The 15,009-nt window shown below is 31.6% G+C and overlaps 1 protein-coding gene across 1 annotated transcript in view; it reads left to right on the forward strand.

Moving 5' to 3' along the window:
- LOC131852471 (guanylate cyclase 32E-like) overlaps positions 1-15,009 on the forward strand; it is a 153,081-nt gene that overhangs the window by 73,338 nt on the left and 64,734 nt on the right. The window contains exons 8-9 of the mRNA XM_059203136.1: positions 3,464-3,548; positions 6,711-6,863. Of these exons, the coding sequence (XP_059059119.1) occupies positions 3,464-3,548; positions 6,711-6,863 (238 nt within the window). The remainder of the gene's footprint in view (positions 1-3,463; positions 3,549-6,710; positions 6,864-15,009) is intronic.

Below are 15,009 nucleotides of genomic sequence, written 5' to 3' on the forward strand. Positions count from 1 at the left end.
AATTGCAGGATACAACAAGTCTATAACAGTACCTAAAAATTATATACATTATTTATTTATTGTAAAAAAATGTTTTGTTAAAATTACTTAGAAATAAGTTTGAACTTATTATATTTTATGTCATAAACAAATTTATTATCTATCTTAAAAGATATATATCCTATTAATATATTTTTCTCTAAATTGTTAAGAAAACTTCCTTATCTATACGTTTGGAAGTAAACATGTTTACGATATTTTAAATGTGTCTAGGGTTGTCTAACTATCAAGTACAGAATGGTTTATTAGATCTAGTAGCCCCTTGGCAACAATGTATCTGCCAGGGCAATATCCACACATCTATTCCCTGGACAACCATATGGTTAATATTTGCTAGCTTTGAAATACTACCTCAATGTGTTTCTAAAATATCATCCTGATCCATTCATCCGGATGAATGACGGTCCTCCATCGTGGATTTTTCTAGAAATTTCTTAACTCCACATTGTAGAATCACCTTCCAGAAATGGTATTTCCGAACCGATACGATATTGAAACATTCAGAAAAGAGTTTATTCCTTCTTAAAACGCAGGCAACGCATTTGCAATTCCCCTGGTATTGTAGGTGCCTATAAGCGGCAGTAATCACTTAGCTTCATGTGAGCCGCAAGTCTGTTGGTCTCCTATGCTATAAAAAAAAATATGAGGTCTAATGCGTTTTGTTATTTCACGAAAGTTTCTACTTTATACCGTGCTATAGCATTGCACCGCATTATTTATAACTTACTGCACTACTCGTAGATTTTATGGAGTATATATTTGCGTTATATTTTACAAACCTAATAATAGAAATTGTCAACCCTATTTCATTTAGTTTTTTGCACATACATATACATTGGATATCGAGTTCACACAACATTCTAATACACCTTCAGGAAACATTAACGATATTTACGGCGAAATAAATGTCGGATATATTCCATTTGATTGATTTCAATAGACTCGTTCTTTATAAACAGTAACATGAATATGTATGTACGTTATGATGCTGTTGTAATCGTAGCGTATTAGTAAACAGATCGAAATTAATATATAGTCTTTCAATTCTATATGAAAAAATAGATTTCTGTATGTTTACTTACTACTTCGTGAAGAAGTAAGTAAAAAATTCCTTGTATGTTAATTACAATTATAAATTTATTAGCTGTGCCCACGGTTTCTCTCGCGTGAAATTTATAATCTATATGTTATTCTGATGTTTAAGCTACATTACTGTAAAGTTTCATGAAAATCCGTTCAGTAGTTTTTGCATCAAAGAGTAACAAATATCCATCCATACTCACAAACAAATTATAAATTACAAATTTTCAAAATAACCTACTTCTATCTGTGTAACTAATAGAGAATAACTAGTTTTGCTTATGATTTGCTTCGTGTGACTTTTTTGATCATGTTCAGATATGTTCTTCTCTCTATTGGTTTTAGGTTTATTTTTGATTTGATTATTACGTCCTATACCTACTATATTCGAGTATTATTTTTATTATTACAAATATCAAACCGATTTGTCGACCTTGTCCTTTTGGCAGTCGGTTGAGGACTGAAAGTCTATCAACGGTTGTCATCAGCTTTGCTTTGTGAGATAAAACTTTGGCTATTTCAGATAAATCACATTATCCCAGACTCATATCTGAAGGGATAACGTTGGCACTAAGCCAAATGTTTTGAAACAGTCATCAGATGAAAATATCTATATCTACATCTGTAAGGATATACATAAATTGGTGTTGTATACAAGTGCTATAGTATTTGTTTTATGGGTATGCTTTATGTATAACAATCTGTTCCCGCGACTACGTCCGAGTGGAATTTAACTTTATTTTGTCTAAAATAAAAGTAGCCTAAGTTACTCCTTATTACACTAGCTACCTGCCAAAAAAAGTCCCGTCAGAATCGGTCCAGCCATTTCAGAGATAAGCCGGAACAAACAGACAGTAGGACAGACAAAAATTGTAAAAAATGTTATTTTGGTGTATGTACTATATTTATATTCATATGCATATAGTAAAAAATGGTTTTTCAATATTACAAACAGACACTCCAATTTTATTTATATGTATAGATGACAATATTTTCTTGTAGTACGATATTATATCGACATCATTCGTAGTATTTTTTGGGTCCCTTTATTTATTATTATTATGTATAATATATAGTTATATTACTCGCAATTTATGCGCCTTATTTCTGCCCTACTTTTTCCACATTGCTTTATTTCTCTATAAATATATACAAGAATATATTTCTAAAAGATCTAAGCTATTTTTTGGCATATAATGGCATATAATAATTCCATTCATGAAGTATAAAAATAATATGGCCACTTCTGAACGGCTGCATATATTTGGCTATTCTGTTTGTGTTTTCAGTCAAAAGTGAGGAAATAGTAAAACTTTCTAATAAAATTTTAGACTACATAGAAATATACTGGCCGATTCTTGTTCAATTGTTCTCATTCTAACATTAGTTTTATATTATTTATAGAAAAAGACTAGGTATACAGAGATATGTATTGGTAAAACTATTGACATAACAGAATAGAGTATATAAAAGAATGTACAATAAGATAACTATAAATTTAAATACAAATTTAGAATAAAAAATACATTTCTGATTAGTGGCGGCGTGGTAGCGCCAGCCTCTTGTGGCGGAGTGGTGGGCCGAGTCATAGGGCTCCCTAAAATATGGTCGAGCGCAGTGATGGCTGGCTCATCCGTCATTCTCATGAACGGGTGCTGCTTGTAGGGACTGGTCTTCTCTAATCACTATGACTGATTTCCTCTTATTGTTTGACCAGTTGTTGTGTATTCAATATGTTTTCTATTTGATTATTTAATTGAATTAATGCTAATTGGTAGTTTGTATTCACACACTTAAACTTATATTGTAAAGTAAGAATAAATTTATTTAAAAGAGCAACACACAAGTTTCTTGCTCGTTCTTCTTGTGATGAAACAGCTTTCCGAATGAGCGATAGATTAAAAAAAATGTGATGACTATTCAAAAGTGCGTCAATGTAAGTTTACTTGAATAAATGATTTTCTATTCTATTCTATTCCAGATACAACAGATTTTATGATATGATATGTAAAAAAAACAGTCCATACCAAGCAATGTCCATACCACATACCAACATAATTGTAACAAGAGTATGCCTATTTGTATTTATTTGTAAGTTTCCTACGTATATCTAATAATACCTACATATTATCAAAAGATTCGACTGTGTGGTATCTCATGACTCCTTAATACCTCAAACAATCTTCTGTATTATCTTTCAAGAGTTTTCAAACAGGTAGGACACTGGCTACTCTTATCCCGGTCAATAAATTTGACCCGGACGTAAAATTAAGTGGGTTGTAAATAAGTCTAGTATATAGTGACTATAATGATATTTTTAATAAACAGCCTTAATCGCTTTCAGATTGCTCTGCCAAATGATCAGGGAGTTGTCTGCAGCGCCGCCATTCTGCGTGCCCAATTACCACAAACTCTTCGAAGATGCTTCGGTAAGTGATATTTCACGCGAATTCGAATTAAAAATTCAAATCATTTATTCTTTCAGGTTTAGTACAGACATTGTCATAAGTGTAAAAGTCATAAGTGTATGTATGTCTCATAGTACAATATACCCTAAAGAAATGATATTTTTTTAGAGTAGATTGTACTGTAATACCCCTAAAGCAATAGGTAATAAATACAGCCAGGAACACAAATCTTAAATGAGAAAGACAATAAACAAACTAAAATATTTTTTTAAAAATATAATCGAAAAGATATTTAACTTTGATCATAAATGTTTTATATTGTATTATCATATTGGTTAAATATAATATAATGAAAAACGAAGTAAACGTGTACTTCTATTGTTTTCCTAATATAAAAAATATATATCTGTAAGAGTGCTTTCACTAAAATCGGGAAATATCACTATATATTAGAAAATGACTTTGATGTTTGATAATACTTCTGACTGCCTCATCTGGGATTAGAATCGTGAAGGTTATGCTTAGTTTTGAAGTTGTATTGAACATGGATATATTTGATAATTTGATAGGTTTCCTATGATTTTATGTTGGATTGGATTAGATAAAAAACATATAAACAATGTGTTTTACATAATATGGCAGGCACACAGAAGAGAGCGACACTAAGCGGTACAAAAATGAACTAAAGTGATTGTTGCCAGTTTCAATAGCCCATATTTGGATCGTAATAAACAGAGCATACTCTTACCGTTGTCTCACTGATTAATTAGTATTTTTATTAGTGTTTCTAAAGAAATATAAATTGTCATAATTTTTGTATATTAATTTTATAATGGTCTAAACAAAAGTACTAATGTTTATACTCAAAGTTTGTATTTACTTCTCTTCTTGACAATCCATAAAACAAAATCTCGGATCTCCGTGTATTATTATTTTTTTAATTTTTATATAAAATTTTTTTTATTATTATAATTATTTAAATTTTTTTATTTAGGTTTACAAATGTTACTTACAAAAGTTATATAAAAAATCTTAAATTTACAGTATTTTTACAATATCATATTTATTATCTACTAGTAATTATATTGTTATTTGCCTATATAAGTATCAAGAATTACAACAATATAGATTAGATTGAACTTTAACATTTCGGGTCTACGGGCAGTTAACCACTAAACCACAAAGCTCTCAGCATTGTGGTCTAATAATTTACTGCTCCTTCACACTTTGTTTACAAAAAAAATATATAAATGAGGAACGGTCCTTTTACAAAATAAATTTGTTCAATAACATTAAGCTGTGAAGGTAATGTCGAAAATTACGTAGCTCCAAATTGCCACACTGTTCTTTATTTGGAACAGTAATTTCTTTATTGATTACAGCGCCTTTTATTTAGCTGTGCCGGTTATTTTCTAAATATCCTGTTTATTTTCAAATCTCGCAGGTACCGTATAATAATGTTTTGATGTCTGTATTCGATAAATATACCATTATATCCACACAAATATGTTAAGAACACGGTAAATAAAAATTCATTGGAAAATATATTATTGGAAAACCATTGTGTTTGAGAAAAAATAAACGATATCTTGCGATCTTCGTCCTTGCGTGTCCTGGCGTGAGGCCAAGGTATTCGCTACATTCAGCTTATGCTATAATACCTATGGATGTTGACAACGAATCTTATGTTTGTAACTTGTTCTTGCAAAGTGAGATTGTTAGTAAAATTATGTAATATTATGTTATCTGTGGTAAAATAATATAAATTTTTGCTAACTATATAATAATAATAACCCTGGACACACAGCGTCATCTAGTCCATAGCAGAACTTGTATTACCGACGACTGACATTGATTTTTAAATACACCCAGTATTTAAAAATCAATGTCAGTCGCGTACAACTGACAAAAATACTTACAACTTTTTTTAAATACATACATAGAAAGCACTCAGACCGATACAAACAATCTTACTTATGAATACTAATGTTGGCACCGTCCGAGGATTTGATCCAGGAACCATCGGATGTAAAGCGGTGTGCTAAACCGCTAGCTAAACCATGTGTCTACATGTATTATATATATAAACATAAAAATCTTCCTCTAAAGTATATATATAAATCTTTCTCTTGAAGAAGCTTCTAAATACATTGCGTAGTTTTAAAGATTTAAGCATACATAGGGACGGACAGACAGCGACAGCGACTTTATTTTATGTAATGATTAAGATTCATTTGTTTGTTTACTATAAAATTTTGGGATGTTTCTGTATTCTTTCCACGCGAAGATACGGCTTAGATAATCCAATTTTCGTTGGCCTGGTAGGTGTGGTTTACCAACGGAAATTGAATTATGTACCTATATATTTATGATTTATATTCCAATCTACGGAAAGTTTGTGGGAGTAAGGGAATCAAAAGTAACTACTAGTAATTACTGCAATTAACACGCATTAAGGTGGTCCGTTAGCATTTCTGCTGACTTTTTTTACTCGGTTGCTATATGTTGTAGCATGATTGTAAGATTTCTTAAATTACTAGCTGATCTGTGTAATATTATTTGGTCACATTTTCGCTGTTTCACATAATATTTTTTATTGCAGCTCGACTGCTATTGGTCGTAGCGTGATATTGTAGTTTATAGACTTTATTGATTAATGGGCTTTTCAACACTGAAAGAATTTTCAAAACGTGGTCAGTCGTAACTATCAGATCAGATATGATTAGATATCAGATATGAAAATAAATCGAACTTGCAATTTTTTACTGCTTTATAATATTAGTATAGATTGTTAAATTATTCCGATTTTCTTATTCTAACTAGTAGTTTCAGAGTTTTGCATTTTCAAATAAACACAGTTTTCATCTTTATAGGTTACTTGCTACTCGCCCCGGCTGCACCCGGGTGTACATGTATTGTATATATAAACCTTCCTCTAGAATCACTCTATCTATTAAAAAAAACCGCTTCAAAATCCGTTGCGTAGTTTTAAAGATTTAAGCATACATAGGGACAGACAGCGGCCGCGACTTTGTTTTATACTATAATAATATATTATTGACTACAGCTTATACTATATAGGGTATATAATATAAAATATCTTATTTAACTATATACTTATAATAGAGGAAAATTATACTTTGGATAATACAGTTAGTAATATTGATTTCATTCTCCTATCAGGTCCCCATAGAAGCAGCTCATCTTTACGATGCTGTGACACTTTGGGCCCGAGCTGCCACGGCTGCGATGAGGGCCGGCCTGCCACCTACAGATGGCACTGCCTTGATGAAACTTCTAAGACCTACCACCTACCGTTCAGTACAAGGTTTTGATGTAAGTACCCTATCAAATCTATCTTCTATAAACCCATATGGGTTATTAAATACCATACAGATTCATACAAATATGTTTTTATCTTAAATGAGACAGATTTTAGATTAAATATATAGTTTCTTCCAAAAAATGTTTTATTCTAAGTGAGGAAAGCCGAGAAAAATGGCGCGAATATTATTGCGCGGGAAATAGGAGTTTGAATTTGGAATGACAAGTTTGATTTAGTCTGTAAAACCACTGGGTCAGTGATCATTATGTTTTAATGTCTAGCTACATAGAAACTAGTAGCAAACCGAAAAAATAGCGCGAATATTATTGTGCGGGAAATAGCGGTTTGAATTTGGAATTACAAGTTTTATTTAGTCTGTAGTCAAACTGAGTCAGTGATCATTATGTTTTAATGTCTAGTAATGTAGAAACTAGTAAGTAACCTGTGGTTAACCTTCATTCTAATTATTTCTACGTTACTTTATATATGTAACAATGAACTTACAGTAACATGTAAATAATAATATTGAAATCTGTATTACAACTTTGATTTTTCTTTTTGCATCTGTATATTTCTCTTATATAATCTATACGAAGGCACCTATTTCAAGCTCGTACCATTTTGCTCTGTTACATTTATTCAGAAGAGAAATGTTTATTAGATAACAATTTATTATATAATTTTTAGATGGAAATTTATCAAGTAACTGCTTGAAAAATTTCCGAGGTATTTATGAGCATGTTTCCTGGTAATAATTTGCAAGCAATTACTGGTATTCCAGAGTTCAAATTAAACATAGCACTGTCGATTACGTAACAATGCAATACAGAGTAGCCATAGAGTTAATCTGTGTACAGAATGGGATCATTTATATAGGTTTTAATAAGTAGGTATTTTTTTAAGGTTAAGTACTATTGCGGAGATTATTAAAATGAAATGTATGAGCTAAAATTATTATTAATTATATATTTTATCGAATTAAGCGTTATTTTGCGGAGTTTATTTCATTATTTAATGGATTTGTATTATTTTTGTTTAATTCCGCTATTCGAGTCGAACAGTCAACACTGAGTTTCGAAACTATATCTAAGTTCTAATGGCCAGCGATGAAACACATGTCGTAATATTTGTTTTGGTTTTGATTCAAATGAAAAATCATTTAAGTACTAGTAATGAAAATTATATACAAAACAAAAAACATTCAGTAGAACATTTTAGCTGCTTAGGAATATCAAGCTTTTTGTATTAATATTTTTTCCTCTTACCAGTGTTTCTTATCTAAATATACTTATATAACTCAAAGGTAGAATCAACACACAGCCCCAACTATTCGACGGATCGGGCTGAAATTTGGCATGCAAGTAGATGTTATGACGTAGGCATCCGCTAAGAAAGGATTTTGATTAATTCTACCCCCAAGGGGATAAAATAGATGATGAAAGTTTGTATAAATCTTCTTAGATTTTCGACTGATTGAACTGAAATTAAAGATTGGAGCTACTATGATGAAGACGTTCGCTTAAATAGGATTTTGATAAAATTGGGATAATATAAGGGAATATAAGGGAAGGGAAAATAAGGGATGACGCAGGATGTAAATGTATTAGTTTGAATCTATCAGTACCTAATGGAACGAATAAATTAAGACGAATAAAATTATTTTTAGTTCTTTAGGCTATTTTTATTTTGTAAAAATAAAGTTAAATTCCACGTGGATGAAGTCGCGGGAACAGCTAGTTGAATCTATATACTGAGCCGTCGAGTTCAGTATACAGATTCAATTCAGAAGAACTGGTAAGAAACTTAACTGAAATTCTTTTTTTTAAACACTGTACACTTAGTGTAGATAGTTGTCTAATTATAATATTAAATCACAATCCCGTGTATGAACAACTATTGCCATGCACGTTTATAATGTCTTGACAAATTTTCATCGATTTTAATTACTTATTGTAAAAATTGCTGGAAATGCAGCCTTAAATATTATCATAATAAGGACTACATTGTTATGCTTCTGTACTCTGTAATTTCACTGCTATACCTCACCAAAGTAAACTGTAGGGCGACTGAAATAAGCGTGTCAGAGGCACAACGCAAACGGTTTTGTACAACGTCTTTATCAGAACAATTCGCTATATCTTTACATAATCTATACATCTATACAAATAAATAAAATTGGAGTGACTTTTTGTAATATTGAAATAATCGTTTTTTACTATATGCATATAAATACGGTATATACACCAAAATAACATTTTGTACAATTGTTGTCTGTCTGTCTGTTTGTTCCAGCTAATCTCTGAAATGGCTGGACCGATTTTGATGGGACTTATTGCCAGGTAGCTGATGCAATAAGGAGTGACATAGGCTACTTTTATTTTAGAAAAATCATTTATTTTAGAAAAATAAAGTTAAATTCCACGTGGACGAAGTCGCGTGTACAGCTAGTATAACATAAAGTAGCTTCCGCTGTTAGTTCGCTTATGCATTAAAATCCGTTGTGTAATTTAAAAGATAAATTATGCAACGACTTTATGCAGTTTTCAGGACAAATAGAATCATTCTAGATGAAGGTTTTTATGTATAATATATGCAGTTCAGGTTGCGAACACTGATTAGATTTTTTTGATTTTTTTTATATAGCATATGCTGGTGGTCACTCTATTCTCCCAAATTTGAATTTAAATGAAATAGTATTATTGTAAATATATACAACATTAAAAAAAAATACGAGCTGAGTTTCTTGTCAGTTCTTCTCATCTCGAAATCATTCCGAACTGACGGTAGATTTGACATATCATAAGAGTCTGTAATAGACCTACATGAATAAATATATTTTGAATTTGAATTTGCATCTTATAGTATAGAACAAGCCAAGATTTGTAATGCATCCGTATGAAGTCGGGACGAGTCGCTAGTAACATAGTGTATAATACAGTCACTTCTGCTGTCTGTTCCCTTAGATCTTTTAAACTACGCAAAGGATTTTAATGCAGTTCTTAGCAATAGACAGAGTGATTCAAGAGGAAGGTTTATATGTATACCCGTGCAAAGCCTAGGTTAGCTAGTTATTAATATAATATAGTCCTTAGTAACATTATCAGTTGGTTTATAAAAATAGAAGGATCTCTTTTCTCTTTATTTATTCTATTCGATTTGTAGTACAAAATAAGAAAAATATTTCATATCGTGTAAAGCAATAAGGAGATCGTGTTCTTGTTTTATATAGGAAATACAGGAACATTTGATGAAATAGTTCAGTGAATATAAACCGGTATTGATACCTAGAAATAGATAATGTTTTGATTTGTTTCCGTCTCGGCATAAAACAATATAGCTCAGGCATCTTCATGGAAGTTTATTTTAAAGATATTCGATTTATATATTGTGGCGAAATATATTACCTACTAGTAACAACTCGACTGTATTTGCAATAATTTGTTTCGTCGACCTCGTGGTCTAGCGGTCTAGGGGGTTCGATTCCTCGCACTGAACAAATATTTGTATTCATGAGTATGATTATTTGTATCGGTCTGGGTGTTTTCTATGTATAATATGTATGTATTTACTAAAAAAATATCTATGTATATGTATCAGTTATCTAGTACCCATAACACAAGCTTTAGCTATCTTAACTTGGATCTAGATGGTGCTGTGTAAATTGTAAAAAAAATCTCAATATGTAGACTGCATAAGTAATAACCGATATATAGGCTAGAATATAAATAGGTATGCTATATTAACATGAGATAAGCACTTTCCTTTACAGTTTTGTTATTCTGTCACCATAATAAATATACCTAGATTAATTTTAAAAGAATGAACAAGTAACTTAGGTTTTACAGTTTTGTAAACAGCGCAAACATTCCATGAATTGATTATTTGCACTGTCAAAAGGTACATTGTGGAACTGACTTCTGTTATACTTCTTCTTAGTCGGTACACTCTTGTCAGAGTGGTAGTGGTCAACATTTTGAATCACGATGAGTGAGGTTTTTGGTAATACGGCGCCATTCGTCGCGGACTGTAGCTTTCCGGGTACATTCGTAAACTGAGCACTTAGTTGCGGCCTTGATCTGGTCTGTCCATCTCATTGGTGATCTACCACGTGGCCTGGTGCCTTCCACTTTTCCCTGCACTACGAGACGCTCTATGGAGTCATTACCACCTCGAGATACGTGACCGAAGAAGGTCGGAATGCGTGAATGCACTGTGGTTGATAGGCGCTGTCTGATGCAGAGTTCTTTTAATATGGAATCATTTGTACGAAACTTTGTCCACGATATTCCTAGCATCCGATAACGATATTCTGTTATACAGCTCAGGCTAGTTTGGGAGTCGAGCGAAGGGTGAGATCAATAGATCTTACATTTGTACATTATTATTAGTACCTGACAATAGCCCAAACCCCCCCAATAAAATAAAATTTATAGTTTGGGAGTTAGGACTGCATCAAACTGTACACTAATGAAGGTTTAAACAAATAAATAAAAGTTACCTTATATTTACCTCATACACTTATTATTTGATTCCGTGGGGAATTAAACTTTATTTTTCTAAAATAAAAGTAGCCTATGTTACTCCTTATTTCATCAGCTACTTGCCAAAAAAAGTCCCGTCAAAATCGGTCCAGCCATTTCAGAGATTAACCGGAACAAACAGACAGTCAGAAAGATAAAATTTCTAAAAAATGTTATTTTGGTGTATGTATCGTATTTATATTCATATGTAGTAAAAAACGGTTATTTCAATATTACAAACAGACACTCCAATTTTATTTATATGTATAGATATATGTTCAACGTCTAATCAAGCATATCTTAACAACTACGCAGTTGTAAGCACGTGTTTTAAATATTTCAATTTAGCTAAATATCGTAATTTACCGCCAAAATTTCTACATTACTGATGTAGAAATTTTGGCGGTAAATTTAACTTCAAAGCAAACAGATTATATTCAATATTCATTAGGGCAAGGTACATTAACTTTTTCAAGGAAACAGATTATAAAAACGATAAAACTCTTTGTGAGGTACCGAATCGATTGTTTAATGACTTTCCTTTCCTGAGGCTCCCACTGACCCTAATCTGTCTGTTATTATATTCATTGTTATCTTAAAAAGTTATAATATACCTGTACCTTTATGCCTATTTAACTCTGATCGATTAGAATAGAAATTCTGTACAATGTCGACTGCGTACGCGCCTCTATTTAACCTATTTCCTTTATTTATATTTATTTATACAAGTATATACTAAATATTATATATATAATTCTTATTCAAACACAGTCACTTATCATTCCAAATACCTCGATGGTCTAGTGGTTTAGCACACCTTACTTGTAACTTGACGTCTGTTGTATAATTCTTGTAAACAGGTGACAATTATCTTTTTTTTTATTGGAGGTTCTTCGGCTGTTATCAGGCTCTAAATCCTATAACACTGCAACTTGCATAGATCAATTGAGCTCGTTCTTTTTCTCGTTCTTCTTAGAGGCGATGGTTTTTATCTCCTCAATTATCACTTACTGGTATGCTGATAGTGCTTTAATTGCTATTTTAGGTAAATAAATAAAATAGGATAATTGTAAACAACACATGACATGCCCATATTTCGCTAGGTATATTTCTAACCTACTGAGCAGGTAATTATCCTACAACTGTCGTTTGGATTACTTTTAACTTGTTATCTGCAGTTCCATCAAAAGATAGTCGGTCGCAAATATGAATTGACATATCAATCTTTTCTTGAAGTGGGTCTTTGAATTCGCTATCTTTGGCATCTATTTAAGTCTGGATAATAACTCACAATTGGTTACAAAGCTCCATTATTCAACATTACATATTTCCGACCACTCTCCATACACGATATATTACTCTAAAAAATCTACATTTAGTAATAAACACGATAAAATTTTGTCAATAGGAAACAAATTCAAACACATAAAAACAAGGCAACTAAAATCAAAATTTCACTCTTCAGACTTTCTTTAAACAAGTTTGTTTTAAAATTACACCTAATTGAAAACTCGATATTCACCAAAAGGACCTATATTTAGTTCATTCGTATGAATAGACCAAGACTAAGAAGTGTCAAACAAAACATTGAAATTATAATAAATTTTCAGAATAAAGAAAAAAATCCCTTATATTTACTGTATCAATAGAGCGAGCCGAGTGGAGCGATACGTAAATATTTACGGCAAAAATTCAATCGAAAGTATTGCAAACGCGCTTTGGTGAGGGAAGAGGCAAGATCTCTCAATAGAGATAGATTGAATACTGAAGAATACCTAAATCATAATGTAAGATCCACTAATTATGATGACGAAATTATTATATTATTCAACGAAAGATAATTATTCAACTACCGGCCTCCGTATTTATGTGTCAGAGAGGTTGAAGAGTAATCGTCTATCATGGTATGGACATGTAATCCGTAGGAACGAGGATAATATTTTAAGAAAGGTGTTACATATGAATGTGGATGGTTATAAGGGCAGAGGAAGGCCGAAAAAGAGATGGATGGACTGTGTGAAAGATGATATGGTAAGAAAGGAAGTAAATAACGCGATGACTGCGAACAGGGATGAATGGAAACGAAAAACATATTACGCCGACCCCAAATAAATGGGATAAGGAAGAAGCAGATGATGAGTAGGGAGAGGAGGGGTAACGGTTATCTTATGACAACCAGCTTAGTTCGGTCTATAAATATTAGATGACGATATTTTCAATATCTGTAATAATCTTTACATGTAACACGTCATTAGTACTAAACACAAACTACCTTCTTTTAATATCTTTTTCAAATATCAATGTGATACATATTAATGTGAACCCTAACAAAAGTTTTATTGTGCACTGAAGTATACCTTTAATTACGTTCTTTTCTTACGGCTACTAAGAATCCTAATCTGTATAACAAGTTCTCATATTATCTTCGTTTTAGTATCTCGGAAAGTTACGATCTTATTATGAAGCCCCAACTAATTTACTCCCTCAGTCTTGTCGCCTTTATTATAGGCGTCATCTTTGTCCTTTGCCTATCTAAAGCCCTTAGCTGTCTGGACTTAGAAATTTTAATAGAAAATTGCACTTCATTCAGTTCTGTCACGTTCAGTATAATTGTATATTAAACATTGTTTTATTATTACTCGTGCTCGCTTTTTTATATAATTGATTTACGGCTGTTGATATTGCATGAATATAAACAAAGAATGTTAATCATAAATCCTTACATAGTATAATACAAAGTCGCGGTCGCTGTCTGTCCGTCCATATGTATATCTTTAAAACTACGCAACGGATTTTGAAGCGGTTTTTTTTCATAGATAGAGTGGTTCAAGTGGAAGGTTTATATAGATAATACATGTACACCCGTGTATAACCGGGGCGATAATAAATAATAAATCATAAAAATCAAGGCATTTATATACACAAATAAAATTTTGTAACGATTTAATAATAATAAATGATAAAAAAAGACATGCTTTTAGACGTTTAATTACAGAAGAGCAGAGCGCAGTTATAGAAATGTATATAAAACAATAGATAAACATAATACTTCTATTTTAATTATGGATAAAGAAACATACAAAACTGCCAGTGAATCACATTGTAGGTCTGACATAACTAAATCGTTCGTAGCGATAAATAACACTTTTTCACAAGTATATTATTATACCGATGCTTTTATAAAAAACATTTCAATTGTTTTACATTCAACTACAAGTGGATAACATAAAAAAAGGATGAAATGCTACTTTTTATAAAGGGACAAAAAGAGGATGTGATAGGACCTCGATCCGTGTACTGTATTCAGAGATAAAAGGACGTAAAACACTCGTAATGGTACTTAACTACAAATTGGGTAGAAAAGGTAGCGTCTTACTGCCTGCGGTGGTATGGGGTGGGTTACGGTGACTTATTTCACTTAACCGATTAATTGTCGGGTAAAGATGGAGAAAACAAACGCTACATGTATTAGTGGGAGGCTGGGAAACTAATTATTTGTATTATCTAAGGAGTAAATATCCAGAAAAAAAGAAAACATGCATCAATGATAGAAATGTCATAATTATTTATTCATTCTTTTTTATCATTATTCTATCTTAAATTATTATGACTTTGTCTAGATATAGTCTGTTTAAAA

This window comes from Achroia grisella, unplaced genomic scaffold (assembly GCF_030625045.1).
Source record: "Achroia grisella isolate CSIRO2021 unplaced genomic scaffold, CSIRO_AGI_Agris_v1 utg853, whole genome shotgun sequence".
NCBI classification, from domain to species: domain Eukaryota; kingdom Metazoa; phylum Arthropoda; class Insecta; order Lepidoptera; family Pyralidae; genus Achroia; species Achroia grisella.